General features: G+C 38.9%; 1 protein-coding gene across 2 annotated transcripts in view; it reads right to left on the reverse strand.

Moving 5' to 3' along the window:
• Nucleotides 1-18,220, reverse strand: part of ppp2r5a (protein phosphatase 2, regulatory subunit B', alpha isoform) — a 40,394-nt gene that overhangs the window by 18,707 nt on the left and 3,467 nt on the right. For both annotated transcript variants that reach the window (XM_032542292.1, XM_032542291.1), the window contains exon 2: nt 5,148-5,344. In XM_032542292.1, coding sequence (XP_032398183.1) covers nt 5,148-5,344 — 197 coding nt within the window. The remainder of the gene's footprint in view (nt 1-5,147; nt 5,345-18,220) is intronic.

Consider the following 18,220-nt stretch of genomic DNA (forward strand, 5'->3'; position numbering starts at 1 on the left):
ATGTCCAAAGATTATGAAAAATGAAACCAACCACACCCACCCCCCACCCACACCCACACCCACACACATTAAATGTGTTTCCTTTATTTTCATGACTATCTACATTGTAGATTATCACTGAAGGCATCAAAACTATGAATGAACACATGTGGAATTATGCACCTAACTAAAAAGTGTGACATAACTGAAAATATGTCTTATATTCTAGTTTCTTCAAAGCAGCCACCCTTTGCTCCGATTACTGCTTTGCACACTCTTGGCATTCTCTTGATGAGCTTCAAGAGGTAGTATATATGTACTTTATATATTGTAATGTTGATTGTTCTGTTGATTGACAAGTAAATGAATTGTTTCAGTTCGACTGGGAACACAGGTTAATGTTAGCAGATTATGATTTACGTCACTAGAGCAGCCTCTGACTTGTCTTACTCCAAATACTGTGCTCACCCGTTGGGTCGTACCTGTGTTACTGGCCGTCGGCGATTCCACATTGAACACCCCCAGCAAAAGTTCTAATGAAGGATTGTGCAACTGAGAAATATAATTTTTTCTTTCACTTATGTTTTTATCAAAAATATGCATAAATGTGCCAAAAATATATAAAAAAACATTTACAAGAGAAGAGAGCAACAATAATATAAATTATTAATATACAAAAAAAAATAAAAGAGCACAAATTCATCACAAATGTAAAAACACACTAAAGAGAAGCCAATTATTATATAAATTATTAATAATATACAAAAAAAAATAAAAGAGCACAAATACATCACAAATGTAAAAACACACTAAAGAGAATCCAATTATTACACTATTGCACTAAGAACAGAATACACAGACTAAACCCTGACCTTTCTGCCTTGTCATCGTATGAAATCTGCTCCCCTATTGAGTGAATGAAACTGATGACGGTAAGGCCAGTGAGCCGTTCCTGACACATGTCGACCTCGGGTATGACTTGATCAACTCTAGTTTTGAAAAGCTCCTCTCTGCTCGAGCCACAGTGACTGGTAGAGTCAGTGCAATCCTGAAAGAAGTCCAAAAGTTGGGGTAGAGCTCTGATAGATCCTCATCATGCATAAAAGTGATAAGCTCACGAGAGACAGAAACACCGATATGATTGGAAGCAGCCGCTTTGAGGACCACGGTAAGAGTTTCTCTGGCTTTGCATTTTTCAACATCTCTATGACAATACCTCGTACTTCCGTTCTACATCCGACTTCCAGGCTTTTTGTAGCTGGATATATTATTTGTTTCATCTATGTATGAATGTGGATAACGTTAGTGACATTGAGATGCTAGCTACAGTTACACTTCTAGTGCTGAATCGGCAAAAACCCGTTTTATTTCTCTGCGTCACGGCTTTGTTCTTATGCCGCTGGGGTCTCTCTTTTCAGTCTCTCCACCACATAACGTTAGCGTGATTTCGGGCGCTCATTAAGGCTCCATTTAAAACTCTGCAGTTTTAAATGGAGCTGTTGTAACTTTAATTTCTGCAACTTAAACAGCTGAAAGTCTAGACCCCGATTTTAAGACAACCTTACCTTTCCAGACTTTTCTTAGATTCTGACCAATACAGTATTAACTTCTAACAATCTAATATTTTAGGCGGTAGAGGGAGATGGGTTCTGTCTGAGTAGTCAGAGATACACACTGTACATTAATATGGGTTTCATAATTTACCACACAAGCATCCGGCACGCTTATTAAATCCCTTGGCTTCTTCAGGGTTGAAAAATAACTACAGTTAGACAAAGCAAGAGAAAATATTGTGGAGGACTGAAAACATAGGAAGTGTGAGGAAGAAAAAAAAGGAAACAGTGATATGTGTGTGAAAGTTCTGTAGGAGGATCCTATAAGGGCCGTTTGTAAGTGAAAGCGGTGTACACTTTGCTGGTGACAAGGGAGGCTGTAGCTCTGTGGGGGGGGGTCAAATTGAGAGAGAGAGAAAGAGAGAGAGTGGGTGAGATAAAGAAAAAATGACACGCATCGAGTGCAGCCTTAGCAAAAAGGATCAAAAAAGAAGGTTGAATTTATAGCAAATAAAAAGGGAACAAACCGTGCTGGCTTCTCACTCATCTCTGGCACAGAAAATAAAAAATAAAAACAAAACAGAGATGTGATCTACAATATATACAAAACACAATTAAACAATTAAAGATTTGACAAATACATGAGATAGAATAAATAAAAATATATTGATGAGAGACCTCGCTGTTTGGACTCCTAACAACCTCAGTGATCAAAGCGGTCCTTGCTGCAGCGGAATAATGGGCAGCACTTTAAACCTCACCTCTTCATTATCATGTGATGCCAAGCATGGAGTAGCCAGGAGAGCCATTATCAATCAAGCTTTCTGAAAGTGCAGCTGCTATTTATCTAACCTCATTCAGAAGCCTGTCTGTAGAAACAGGACTAGGTTACTCTTGAGCTGGACACATGCCCCTCTATCCTGCCCCTCTATCCTGCCCCTGAATAAATAAATGGGATTACAAAGAAGGTCCACTGGCAACACCTGTGCATCGGCCTGAGTCATGTGTTTAAACTATTTTAGTCTTACAGACCTGCTGGTGTGGTAGCCCAACAGGTCACCGATGTTCATATCAAAGCATATTTTATTCAATTGAACACACAATGAACACACAAAAAAAAATCAACACAGATAATAAAAAAAATCATCATTTTAAAATGAACTGCAAATTAACTACAGCAGATATGTCTTGTCTCTGTCTAATGTGATTCATATCTGTAATTTCATTAGTTTTAATTTTTTTTACTTTGGACTGCTGACAGAGGATTTGCTGCTAATCTTACTGTATGTGTTGTCACATTAAAGTTCCACATTCCATCTTGAAAAAGAGAGCACAAAATCCCATGCATCCATCGATCATGTATTTACCACAAGGTCCAATGTTTATTGGGAAATTATTATTTTGTCGGCTTTAAAGCCTAATAAGTACTGACAAAGTGAAGGTAGTGAGATAGCTTTTAATTAAATGTTGGTGTTAAAAGCAACCATAATTCTCCATTTGAAATCCAATGATGTCCCGGCTGTGAGTTTTTGGTTGCTTTAAGGGTGGGCGCCCACCCTCATTTTCAATGTTTTCATTGTCGTCGAGGTGCCAATGTTCGCCAAACTGTGGCAGCAGTACCTAAAGCTAGCTTGCATTACTAGAGAACACATATTGCACAAGCTATTATTTGTTTTTTGATTACAACTCAAGCACAGTCACTAATATAACTTTTTTTCTCTCGTGTTTTTATATACATGATTTTCTGGGCTTTTATAGCCTTTATGATTGCCTAAGAATAACAGGAAAGTTCAACTCCTCTCACATGCTCTGCATCCTACTCAACCACCCTTCTCTCCCTCTCAGAACCACGTCTATTTCTGGTGCAACATCAATTCTTTTCTTTTTATCAACAAGAGCAAACTAAATATAACTAAACTGCACGTGTCCGTGTGTCTCAGGCAAGAGAGGGGAAGAAAGAGAGAGAGACAGCGGGGGTACCCTCTTAACGTAACGCTGGGTTTTACAGGCACATCTTTTACAATTGCAACTCTGCTACCGCTATGCAAAAGTTAACTTAGAGGTCCAAGCCAGACTCATCTTCAAAGCCAGATGTAGCCAGGCCAGACTCCGTCTACTGGCTGCTGCTCGGTACCTGTGACTGATATTGCAAGACAACTTTTTACCTCGACGAGAAGTCTCATGGGACGAGATCTCGTTCTACGAGATCACTTCTATGAATCAATAGTTGCAGGTAAGACACGGTTTTATATATATATATATATATATATATATATATATATATATATATGTGTCTATACATATACTCTGCCTACAGTCCATTAATAATCTGAAGACTCCTTGACTCAGCTGTGCTCATTTGTGTCCATCGTAATAATCTGCAGTGTGGAGTGAATCACTGCAGCACCGACTACAGTCCTGACTGCTGTGTTCTAAATGTTGCAAGAGTCATTACTGTACTGTAGGAAGAAACTAGGCTGTTCAGGACGCCTGCTCCATGAACACAAATCTATGGCATGGGTTAGGTTTCAAACAGACTATTGTGTTAACAAGATTCCTGCAACAGCCAATGTGTTAATTACTTAATCTTTGCCAAGTCTGCCCGGCACTCTGGCTTTTCTAGTGGCTGCACTCATTGAAGTACTGTATATATCCAGATAAAATGTTAATTAAATATAACTAAGTACTTTAAGCGTCATTTTCCATGCAACTGTTCACTGGGTGACTTTCTGATTAGTAAATCTTTTCAGATTTCTAAGAATACATGTGACTCATGGTGCTAGAACTGATACCAATCACTCCTGACATGCTGTCATGTAAATAATAATGACTGACACAGCCATAATGTGAGAAGACTCCTGGATGTTAAATATATATTTAAATCTAATGGTTCAAATTGTGATCATTTGAGGAGGAATGTTTGTGTAACATTCAAACAATGTTTCAGTATTTTCTTTCAAGTTTTTTCTTTAACAATGATGTCCTCAAAAACCTGAAAGAAATCTCTGCACACCTGAATGCGTGACATGTGTATCGGAGGGAAGTACAAACTTTTGCTGATACAGGGTCGAGCAGACAAAACGTTGTAAAATATATATACCAGTGGTAAGACATATGCAAGGTGCATATGTGTTTTGTTATGAACTAGCTACAGGGAGTCTTGTGTGATAGATGCTGACATTAGCTTAGTGTATGTGATTTAACTGAGGTTAAACGTTGGTCTAAAACCTAAACCAGGGGATTCATTTTAAAGTGAACATGATAGATAGTGAGCTGAAGACGCTTAATACAGTAAACCTCAAACCTGTGGCGCACATAATTAAGGTTAGCACAATTTTTTGCTGTACTGTGGCTAAGTGGGTGTTGTCATATGAACTTTAAAGAGCAGCTACTTCTAGAAGAAGACAGTGCTGAAAAACAACACCTATTACTCTCAAAATCAAGCTTTTGAGAGAAAACAACACAACGGTGGAGACCTCTTTGCCGTTTCATAATAAACATATGTAATAGCACAACTTTGTAATTAACTGCTGATATTTTCTAAATCTAAAAAAAGGCCACAGAAATTTAGAGAAGCCCCAAAGAACTTAAAGCCCTGTTTATGCGTTTCCTCACCATATTAGTGATCTCTGGGTACGTAGATTCCACCAGCACTCCTCGGTTGGTGGAAACGTAGTCCACGAGCTCGTTAAGTGTCGCCCTCTTGATCTCCTTGCTCTTCAGGTCCATCACAGAGTCCAGGAAGTCGAAGAGCATGCAGCACTGCTGGAGTTTCTTGGTGAACAGCTCCTGCTGCTCTGTGGAGGGGGCATCTGGAATTAAACAAAAAAACAACAACAATGGGTCATTCCTTATATAATTTATATAATATAATTTGATGCTTATTGCAAACAGATAATAGATGAGACAAGAGGTATAGTTGAGACAAGATGATAGTTGCAACCGTTCCCCTGGGTGGTGTGGCTTGCAGAACACTAGGCAATGTGAGATTTTTAGAGCATGGGTTCAGGTAGATTTTTGGTTTTTAACATAGGATTAAAGACACATCAACACAAAAAAAAAAGATATTCTATAAATGCCCTCAATTGCTAGTTTATTGCGCAACGTCAGATCTAACTAAACTTCTGGACGAACAGACACAATACACCACGTACCCAGTCATCCTCGGCTTTGATTGTAAAGCCTTTTATGGATTAGACGGTGAGTACGTTCAGGGTTATTAGAGCTGTCAAACCTGACCCCAGCTAAGCTATAAACGGCTTTTGGCAGCTGTCCAAAAATGCAGTGACACACTGTACAGTGATGATCTGTTCCAACACAGAAGCAGCTCATCGATGCGGACACAGGACTCTTTCTGTAATGGTGGCAGAAGGACCCAGTTGCAGGTCTGATTTACAACACCTCGAGAACCAGAGACCCCAAAGGTTTTACTGCAACGCAAATATAGACACCATTCGTGACACTTGTTGACAGTAAGGTACTAATAATGTATTTATTAAAATGAATGACTTAGTTGGACATTTTTTGGTGTTAATACATTTAGATTTTTGATTAGTTCATTTTAGTTATTCATTAGTAAGTCCTCATCAGTACCGTTTCCTGTCTCCACCAGAGTGAAGCACTTCTCAATATATGTACAATAGCTACAGACACGCTGGACACATGCAGCTGTGGAGCGGTACAGACAATGTCCCACCTACTGAAGTGGGAAAACGCCCCCCAGTGCAGCCCCCAGGACCTGGCTGAACCGACCCCATCAGCTGTGACCTGCGCCAGATATTGGCAGATTGACATCTGAAATTGCAACGGACTGAAAGAAGCTACAGACACTCAAATACACAAATGTTGATATAGATTACTCTTAAACGTGTAAAATAAAACATGCAAAAAAATCAATCAATTAGTCGATCAAAAGAAAATGAATTGGCATATGTTTTGATAATCGATTAATCATTGAATTCTTATTTTTCTGTTGGTTCCTGCTCAAATGTGTGGATTGTGTAGCTGCTTTTTGTTGTCGTGTATGAGAATGAACCAAATATCTTTGAGCAGTTGGTCAGAAAAAAAACAAGCCATTTGAATTTGTCCCTTTTTGCGATGGCTTTTCACCATTTTCTGGAATTGTATAAACAAAACAATTAATAGATTCATCAGTCATGAAAAGAATCATTAGTTACAGCCCTAAACACACAAAGACACTTGTGCATTGGCTCCTAAGGTTAACAGAAAAAGACAAAAGGGCCGGGGTGAGATGTGTCATGGTGCAGAGTTTTTTTATTGAGCGATATTATGCAACTGGAAAGGCATTACCCATAAAGTGATGTGGCATGGGGACAACGCACAGTCAAGCCCTGCCAAAAGATTCCCAGGGTGTCTCACACCTAGTGAAATGCTCCGATGGTGTTGACAGCTGACGAAGTACTTACGCACCTGAACCCTACAGGTCAGACTACTGGCTGCTGCTCAGACTGAACTCAACATCCGAGTGTAATTACACCAAGCCCACTTGTTAGCGCACTGCTTTGTCTTAATGCCAAATTTCAAATCTCAAGTATCAAATCTCAAAGGGATTCCACATTCAAAGGGCAGACTGAATACCAACCTGAAACCAGAAAGGAAAGAGGACCATGATGACCCTGTGGGCCGATTGTGCTGTTCTTAGCATGACACATGGATGGCTCACATTTCTACCCACTTGTGTGATGCCGGGTGTCACTTTTGGCAGGCGTAATGGATTCAAACCTCGCGTGATTTGCATGTCAGTGCCAGTGAAAAGCGCACATTTAGGCCTCTAAGACAGATACACCACTACAACAGCATCTTCAAGGAATACTTAGAAAATTTGGGAAATGGGCTTTTTTGCTTTGTGCTAGTCTAGATAATGAGATCAATAACAGCCTCATGTCTGTACAGTAAAATTGAAGCTACAGCCAGGGGATGGTTAGCTTAGCACAACCACTGGAAACAGCTAGCTAACAACACCTCTAAAGCCCACTAAATTAAATAGTTGTATTTAATTTGTTTTATCTGTAAAAAACAAAACGAAAAACTTTTGTGTGCAAAAACAAAAGGTTAAAAAAACAAGATATAAAATGTTAATTTTTTTGGATTTTTTTTGTGAATTTTCCCTTTATTAGTGGCAGTGGATAGACAGAAAATGGGAGAGAGGGATGGGGGGATGACACGCAGCACAGGTCGCATTTGAACCCGGGCCACTGCAGGACTCAGCCTACACGGGGCGAACGCTCTTACTGGGTGAGCTAGAGGCCACCCCAGGTATAACATGTTAACTAGGGAGCTTTAAAGTAGGCTACAAGGGACGTTTCGTTACTAGCCGCTTACCACTGCTTTCAGTCTTTGTGCTAAGCTAGTCTGCTTACTGTAGCCACACATTTCCTGCACAGATAGTGGTATCGATCTTTTCATCAAACTTGTGAAATAAAAGCAAAAAAGTGCATTTGCCACTACTTCTTTAAGTCTAAGCTCTTCTTTTTGCGGATCTTAAATATATATTTCTCTTTAAAGCATGCTCCATAATTTCTTCATGATAACTTATGGTCATGCATAAGACAACAAACTTGCCTCACTCGCTGTTTCTTGGAAACAATGCAGGCAATATTTAAGTGGGGCTTTCATGTTTGTGTTTTCTCTAAGCTTTCTGCGTAACCACATCATTTCATCTTTTACGGGGAATTGTCTTCATCCCCGTGAGAGGAGAGGGCTGCGCCTGTTAGATGCAGTCTGACATGCAGATGCTTTCCCATTGTTATGCTATTTCTGCCTTTCAGATACAGATTCATTAGTGCACTAATTCCTCCAGGTGCTTAGAAAAGGAAGGGAAATATTTCTATTAGAACTATGAAGCCATGTACAAGAACAAAGAAGAAACCCCTGGAAACCTCAGAGAGAAATTAAACAAGCGGCATAAGATCTAGGTGGAGTTGGTTACAGAGCGATAAATGGCCATGCTAATCTGAAGGATAAATAAAAAAGACCTTCACTCCAACATGAAAGTTTTATCTTGGGATCACAATTTGGCCGACTTTTAACAAAAGTAATCTCCCTGTACTGCATATTCTGACTGCTGTATCTTACACAAACCTTCAGGAAGCACTTAAAAAATTAACTGGATGCAATAACGCAATTCCATAACCACACATGGACAAGAGTAAGTAGCAGGGTTAAAAGGAGAGACAGTTCCAGCACACGGGGTGTATAATTATTAGGGGTGGGAATCTCTGGCCACCTCACGATACAGAGGCCAACGACTTGATTCTAAACCGATTATTGATGCAACAAATTTGTATGAACATTTCCGTGCACGCTTAAAAAAAAATATATACATAGAAATCTGAGTTTGTTAAATTATACAGTATTTGTCCCACACAAGTTTTAATGAAATGTTTTGTGTACTGAGGTTTTTATTTTGTAGTCAATCCAGGCTTAAGCCTTAAAGATGCTTGTGAAAGTCACCTTCTCTCACAGTAATCTTCCATCTCAGAGGCTCAGTCATGTTTAAAGGTGGAGAATTGGCTTCTTAGAGCATGAAACATGAGCTGGTCAGATGTAATGTGATAGATGAACAGCCTTTTTGTGTTTTGCCTAATTATTTTATGCATGCTATTAGATCATGTATGTGTGTATATCTATATATATTTATATATATATATAAAGTTTTTTGTTGTTGTCCATTATCCAATCCTTCTTCAGTCACTCTGTTTTTAAATAAGACAGTCACCTTTAAATAAAAACCAACACTTTTGTTTTAAATAATTGATTAATAACTTATTAGAATCATGCATTGAACTGTTACAGAAAGAATTGCGATGCAATGCATGCGAAGAATCCTTTTTTTCCCCCCTCACCCTTAATAATTATTAGTAAACACTATAAAAAGGGCTTTGTTTCTGTTGATCTCTGCATCTCATAGTTACACTGACAAACACAAGAAGCCTAATTTTGCTCCAAAAAGAAAAGAAAAAAAAAAAGAACAGAAGCCATTAGATAACAGGATTAACAGGGAACTTGAATTGTTTCTGTACAATTTCATAAGTAGTCACCACCACCAACAGGCATCAACCATGTTATTGTTGGTGGAATAAAATGTGAGAAGAATCACACAAATCTACTGAGTCCTAAAACAGGCTTCAGTTTATCTGTAGTGTTAAAAAAAAAGCCTTGATACCAAAAAAAAAAATATATATATATATATATGGCAACTCATCTGCTCTGTATTTAGCAACACCAGACTCTACATGTAGAAACCAAATGTTGCACTAGCTATTTAGTCATGACATTATTACCTGGGCCTTTTTCAACGGTCATATTTGTCAGGCTACAGCAGATGGGTGAATACCACATTGGTGCGTCACTATGAAACAAATACTATGTCGGGGTTTGTTCAATAGCATACTTGCAGAACAAAGCATGTTTGGCAGTCTGCACAATGCTGTTGTTATTACCAAATCCGATAATTGCATAACCAGAATAATTGCTGAAATGAAGTCTTGGTGTTCATGTGCTGAAATTAAACTCCCCCTGTACATGAATGAATGAATCTTTGTTGCATAAGAGTTTACACATTAAACTAACTTGCAGTAATGTTTGCGCTTACAACTTCAATCCATTGCGCTGTAATATTTCACAAAAGTTTAGAGTTTAGCTCAGTCAACGTTGTACATTTCCAATTATCGTAGCATTGACTTTTAGAAGTACAATATTGGCGACACTAGAATTAAAGAATAGAGTTTGCCTGAAAAAGTGGCTTCTCAGAAACACACACGCACATAACACAGGACAAAGACCAGATTTGGAGACAAAAACAGGAAGTAGGATCTTAGCTCTACAACCACAGCACTGCAGAGAAAGTTTGAAGAAAACGTGCCTTGAAATGTTAAATTAACCGCAAACAGACAAGTGACAAGTTAAAAGGGAAACCTTGAATAAATGAGGAGAAACATAATGAATGCATGCTACCATACCAGGCACAAGGGGGTCACTGAATAATGTGATAGGTACAAAATGGCCTTCACAGTCGACAAACGTCAGCACATAAGAGATTTTGAGCCGACATGCTACACGTCGCTCCCTACCATTATCAAAACACCAAAAGATGGAATATCTTTTAAAAGGAAACCTGCTCATCCTGCTAGTAGAGCCCTGAATCCCGAGGGATCTATAGAAAGCAGCATTGAGGCTGTAACCAGCTTTCAGCTTGCGTCCTGGATAAATAATGTGCTGTTTTATACTACAGCAGAAGCAGGCACCAGTGAGTGAAAATGCATCACTCACAGCGGGATTTTATGGCAATCTTGCAGAGTTTTTCTCCACACCAAAACAGGAATGTGTGTGAAGATTTGCAAGTTTGCAATTTTAAAAATGCATTCACAATAAACTTTAATAACATGCTGTTCTATAAGGAACATTAAATGTACAAAAAAATAATTTTCAGAGATTTGTTGGTTGCATCTTGTGCAGCTAGAATAAAAGTGTCTGACCTGTATTTGCATTGCGATTACCACTGTTAAGTAGCAACAGCACTTGACTTTTCAAAAGCAAAATGTGGTTAAACAGAAAGAAACTACTGTCTCAATAATTATCTTTCAAACTTTTTAAAAACATATATCAAATCTCAGTATTACGGTTTAATTTTTACAAAGGCTCTTCTGACTTGTTTTTAAGCAGTGTGTTTGCCTCTAAGACGTGGGCAGTAGTACTATAGACAGATTTGTAGGGTGACCATAATGGTAGATACACTGGATGTCTTAATCTATACACTACTGTTAAATATACAACAAAAGTTGTTTATATTACACCTCAGAAATCCTAAGCTGACACGTCAAAAACTGCTTATCACTAAAAACCTGGCCTTTTGGAGACCATCAACGTTTCATAGAGCTACTGAGCTGAAGGAGATCAAAACAAAGTTGAGGAAGGCATGCAGCGCGGGTGACCTCTGTTCACTGGCAGATCAGTACACAGTCTTTGTCACTTAGAACTGTACAATCAAGAGTTTAGTTGGCTTTGCTCTATTAAATAAGTACACTGAGCTAACCTCTACAGACCTACCTAGGTATAAATTCATGATTAACAAACACTAATATTGAGAAGGTTGTACACACCTTGGGTTGTCTAAAAAAAAAAATGGTTTCTTTAACTATGGCCCATCTTAGAGGTGCGCTATGGAATTGTTCCACGGCCACAAAAAGCACAACCAATTAAATGTTTCAGGTTATTTTCAAGATAAAGGGCGTTGTTTAGGTTACGGTCTGCCAATCTTGCAAGAAACATGTTTACTGTATGCAGAGCTATGTCTGCCTGGGAGGCAGTCCACCACACATCAATGTTGACAGTCATATACTGACACACATGCACGCACGCACGCACGCACGCACGCACAGATTAATTAATTAATGCCATTGATCATAGTAATATTGGTGGCGGTATGAGCCTTAAACTTGGTTTGAAATCCGCTAATTAACACACAGAAGAAGTTGCTTTTCCCACATCAATCCGTTTCCCCGCGGAGAAGACGAGTCGATCCGGAGTTTAATGGGTAGTATAAGGAAGTTATTACCTGTATTTTTTTCAGGGTTTTTAGTGCATAGAGAAAGTTTTTGCGTCTCCTAAAGAGGTTTTAATCAACGCCAAAGGAATATCATGAGCGCCAAAGCGATTTTCAGCTGCCAGCGTTTGCAGTCAGACTGTACCGGACTCTCCCAGTGGCCATGCTGCTCTGGGGACCGGCGGCGCAGCGAGAAACCGCCGCTGACGGATCCAGAGCTCTCCTTCCGCCAGGGCTCCGCTCTCTGGCCGGCTGCCGTCTATCAGTATTAAATTGAGACAGTTTCATAACCTGTAAACATAAAAACGTCTCGTATGTCGTGTTTAATACTTTCCCCCAGCATTATGGTACGGTTCATTTTAACACCTGATGAGAGCCATACGAGAGTATCAAAGTTTTGAGTGCTTCAGCTGCATTACCATGACTCCCTGAATATGTAGAGAGATGTGAAAGGCAGATGTGAAAGCCCCTTCCCTTACCGCATTACACCATTGAATAAAAAAAATAAAAAGATAAGAATGATCACATAATGGATTTTTAACATGAATTATAACCTTATGACAAGAAACGAATCCCACTTTCCTTTTTAATTAGTTCTAGTAGAGACTGATTGCATTCCCTAAACATATGTTATCTCAATTGTTTGAAATTGAGATAAAGACCACATTTGTTAACAGTCTATGAAGTAAAATTTTATTCCAGAATTGTTTTAATAAACCACAAATAAGTCCAGCAGCTGGACAGCCAGCCGCTGGAAGAAGCCCCACAGTCATATTTGTCTATGAATGGACAGATTGAACGGTCTTCATCCCCGGTGAGAAAAACTTTTTGGATAAACTATTGTATGAAGAATAAGATCAACTGAAAATGGAAAAGGTCACAGAAGTTGGTATTAGTTGTCTGTTCCTAAAGAGCCAGTGTGCAGCGCTCTGGTTGGGTTGCAAGACTTTATGCCAAGCGACCAAAATATCGGCTGCGCAGCCCTAGGTATAACCTGTGTAAATGGCACAAAAGATAAGCACCATTTATTATATGGACCATTTATTCTGGCATTGAACAGATTTCAATTGCCATGTCACATAAAGTGCAGCACCAGTTTAACTTATTGCATGTTAAAGAAAGAGCATTCACTTAGTTTTAAGCTCAAAAACATATTTGAATGCTAATAAAAGATTGGTGACGAGATGAAGACAGACAACATGTCTTCAAGCATAATAAATGTTGGAGAATGTGCTTTGCTGAAGCATAGCTGTGGAAATTAAAACCACAACTAAGAATGAAAAGCCACTGGTGGAAGGTTGGTGACACACGCCATAACTCTGTAACGATGTCAAGACGCAGTTTCCATCAAAACTGTTGTGTTGGCTGGGGGGGGGGGAAGCTGCAAACATGCTACCATAAATAAAATCCAGAATTTGTACAGCAGCAAACAGCACAGCACACACACAGAGTCAGCAGTGCACTATAATGAGCTCCTAACTTTCAGCACCACTGTGAAGTACGTGAGTTATTTGGGAATACTGTAACTTCCACTTCCATAAATAAGTACTCTCATTTTTTCGTATTCCTCTAAAATTATATATTGGAGTATACAGCTTTAGCACCCCTTTCCATGGTAACAATGCATTATGCCATACTGCCCAGCCCTAGTTGCAGCTGGTCATTAGACTACAGCTTCACACAACCCACATCTTCAGCCAGCAGACTACCAGCACAAAATAACGTTGAGGCAGCAGTTTTTACAAAAAGGTGGAACCAGATCCTAAGCTGTCAGAGGCCATAATTATGACAGCTACAGACACAAGAACACAAACGCCATCGCAGAGCATCACAAAAGCTTTGTCCCATTATTTCCTGGAAAATTATTTATCGATTTGCCTTCCTTGCTGGCAGACATGATGGAAACAGACTGTGTGGCACACACACACACTTGTCAATCAATAGCCGATAGAGTGAACATGTTTTCCATGAACAGACATTGATGAACAATTGCTTGAGGGTGATATAATCAAAACAGGCTTGTTTTCAACTTTGTTCATCATCATTTTGACTATAAAATGTCAGAAAATAGTGAAAATGCCCATCACATTCTTCAAATCACTTACTTGGTCCCATTAAGCCCCCAGGAAGAGCGCCATGTCTGAAAGCCACCATGGGCTTATCGGATAACCGTGGTAATGCACCCCATGGCCCAGAAAGGCTTTTCACAGACTTTGCATGGCAAAAGAAACTTCTATAGTTCAACGAATCATTTTTTGGGGGCATATAAACTTACCAGCCCGCCCACTTAAAGGGTCCTTGTTTAAAACATTGCATTTTTAACATTCACTAGTAGCCAAATCAAGAGTTATTAAACTATATCTTATTAACTACATCTCCTTGGTGGTCTAGCTAAATACATCCTTTGTTTATTTAGCTAGATAAGCATGTAAATGATCAGGAACAACAAAAACACAATGTTTAAGGTTTGTGAATATTTTAGACAATTCAACGACAAGTTCATGAGTTTGCTATGTCTACCAACAAACCAGCTAGCTATAGCTACTTGTAAGAGACACAAGAGAGAAGCTCATGAACGAGCATGTTGCTACGACAACACAAACAAACTGTTGCCAGTGCGCATGCCCATCGTGACGTCATGGGCCAATCAATGCGGAAGAGCCGAGGTCCATGATTGCTTCATGCGCTTTTGAGCACTCATTGGAATGTAAGGGGCTGAACGCTGCATCCAGTTCTCCTAATACATCGATGGGTCCCATCAACAGTCTGCGTTTTTGCTTTAAAAACAACATGAAAGTCACTGGGGGACTAATTACCCCAGTAGAGTGTGAGCCACATGTAGGCTGAGTCCTTGGCAGCGGCCGGGGTTTGAATCCGACCTGCGGCCCTTTGCTGTGTCTCTCTCTCTCTTTCCCCTTTCCTGTCTGATTCACTATCACCATCTTAATGAAAAAAAATGACAAATGATTATCAAAATATCTACTTTGTTGATTTACTTTTTGTCCATCAACTAATCATTTCATTAACAAATTGTTTCAGCACTATCCAGGGCGAAACGAATGCCGACTCAATGCAAGGATTACGTGAGGCCAAAGCAACATAAAGCTAAAGTTCAACCAGGAGAGAATATTTCACGCTATATGAATTACTAAAATAGATACTAATTTTGCTAATGACTTCAACTGGTGGTCAGTGCCTAATGAACTCTAAATCTGCATTGAGCCTTGGTTGTGGTGGTGGAAAAGATGGGGTCAAATCTTGGCATCAATGTCGGGAGCCAGACACTGCATGTGCAGCCAACCTGGCGATAGCGAGAATGGTAGTAAGTGATTCGCTCCGTAAGAGTATTGGTACATTTATTGTAGAGCAGTTTTTTTTATCTATAAAGATAGACGGAAGGGTTAATACACGGTTGAATAAGGGCCAACAAGGTGGCGTAAAGAGGAAGTGCGCCAATTTTACACATTAAAGTGTGTTTACAGGTGTTAGGGAGTACTACTATGTGAAAAAGTTGTAGAAAGCATTTTGTGGCTCCTGAGGCAACGCCTGATAAACTGACACAAGTGATGTCACTGTGGGTTGAGGCTGAAGTTTGAAAATAAAAATTAGAGCCAGACCACTGAAGGATTTAAAGACCGATACAAATATCTGGTTATTTTAAAATCCGATATATATTTATATATATATATAAAAATAATAATAATCCAGAAACGAGTAACAAAACAGATTTCCCTAACAGTTATTTGTTGTTATTTATAAGTCCTCACTAGAATATTATAAGAATTTGTTTAACTGTCACAACGGAACAGAGGAACATAAAAATATAAAGTTCTGATAAATAAAATGTATAAAAATACAAACTTAAGATATGAAACTTAAAGTCCTTTGAACAAAAACACACAAAAGAACTCAGTGTTGGCAACATGGACGTTGTATAACGCCCTCTGGTGGACATACTATGCAACACCAACACTCATAGCAGATTTTTTTTTAAATCAGCCATTATAAATGTTGATACTGGTAGTTTGGGAAATGCCAAATATCGAAATTAGAAAGAAGTGAGCTTACCAGAGCTGCGTCGCCCGCTCTTTATCTCCCTGCATGAGACTATCAGCTCAAATCTACACAATAGCCGCTACTAGCAAAACACACCTGACTCTCCAAATGAACTGCCGGCATTCAAGTTGCATTTTAGGAAATGTAGGCGCCAGGTTTCAAAAAGAACAAGAATGCATGAAATACAAAAGACAAAACTCTAGTTTTGCTGTATTGATTTTGAGAGCGACATTATATTAGCAATGCTAAATTGGTGGAGTACTCCTTTAAAAGAGAGAGGATGAATAAAGTAATTGTCAATCAACAGGTTCAAGAATTAGTAGATCTTTAAATCTGAATAAAACCAAGGAGATAAAAAAGAGAAAAAAAATATACACACAAAAATACACAAACCCTTGATTTTCTGTTGGGAAACAAGTCATGGAAATAAAAAAAAACTAAAAAAATTAGCTGATACAGTGTATTGGTCTTTGATTGGTCTTTGAGCTATTGACAATAACACCACACCAGCAAAATGTGAGATTGGGCCTAGTTAGGAATCAAGACTCAGCTGCAGTGACAGAAATACCAACCTAAATGAAGCAGTCTGTATTTGGAAAGTAAAATATTTCCCTGGCTTGTTCTCAATGCTTCTGGCTGCCATGGCAACAATGTTGGTCTCAGAGTGACTCATCATTTCAAGGTCTATCACACAACAGGAGCCATCATCTAAGCACTCAAACCTCTCTACTGCAGAAGGGAAGACACATCTACTATCTTTTAGGACCTAAAACCTTTCTCAGTGTGGTTACTCTCGGACCGACCGCACAATATCACCATTATTTTGTTTCCATGTATCCAAAGTACTACAACTACTGCACTCTTGACTAGTTAAACATGTTATGAGTTGCCAGCAGATGACAAGGATATTCTGTTAATAAATAATATGGATACTTAAATTACATCTAAACCACTGCACAGACATTAACAAACAGCTATGCCTATGCATGTAGCCTATATGTATCCATAAACTCATGCACTGTATATGAACCATGAGTCATAAAATGTACGTGCTACTAGGCAACAGATGGTGAATCAATGAATTTATTTCTAACAACTGTGACTGATCCTGCAAAAAAAACTCAAGGTAGGGCAAACATGTGATGTGTGGTAAAGTAAGCAGAAATAGGAATTTATTATTTATGAATAAGGACACACACACACACACACACACACACACACACACACACACACACACACACACACACACACACACACACACACACACACACACACACACACCACACACACACACACACACACACACACACACACACACACACACACACACACACACACACACACACACACACACACAGTCTAAGACAGTGAAAAAGATAAAGCAGATAATAAATATGCAACACTCAAGCACACTTGCTATAAAAAAAAAAAAGTCCAGTGGGAACAAACTACAACCGTTAGATCTGAAGAAAATAAAAAAAGTATTTTAGTTACATTTGGTTATGGTGCTGCCCAAAAGGGCTTAGGTGCTGCGACTAAACCTTATAACGGTAGGGAAAAACACCGATATCCTTATTTTAGTATAATGCCTCCACTTTTGTCTGATTTGAGTAAAATACAACACATTTTACATTTAGTACGCCAAGCTCTAGTGCTCATATTTGTTCACCAGTTTTAGTTATTCTAAAATAACTGAAATACAGATTTCTTTAGTTCTTTACCAGCAGTATTCACCATGACAAGGCATTAATCACCCTCAAGCTTTAAATGCAAGAAAGTCGGATAATTTAGCTGTCACTTTCCCGCTTGTCAACAGGGCAGTTGCTGCCATGCTAATTCAAGTCAATTTTGGGTGTTGTTGTGGTGCAATGCTCTAGTTTAGGAAAATTATACCACGTTTCAAATTCCTGTGCTGTTTTTATACTATCTGCTCTCCGTATGTAAGATACAAGATTCTAAATGAAATATTAGACACTACATTTTCTCCAGCAGTCTTTGTTGTTACCAACCCATTTGTGAGATATTTTGTTTATCGTTTTAAGAAGTTGCATAATGTTAAAACAGTTCC

This window comes from Etheostoma spectabile, chromosome 18 (assembly GCF_008692095.1).
Source record: "Etheostoma spectabile isolate EspeVRDwgs_2016 chromosome 18, UIUC_Espe_1.0, whole genome shotgun sequence".
Classification (NCBI taxonomy): Eukaryota; Metazoa; Chordata; class Actinopteri; order Perciformes; family Percidae; genus Etheostoma; species Etheostoma spectabile.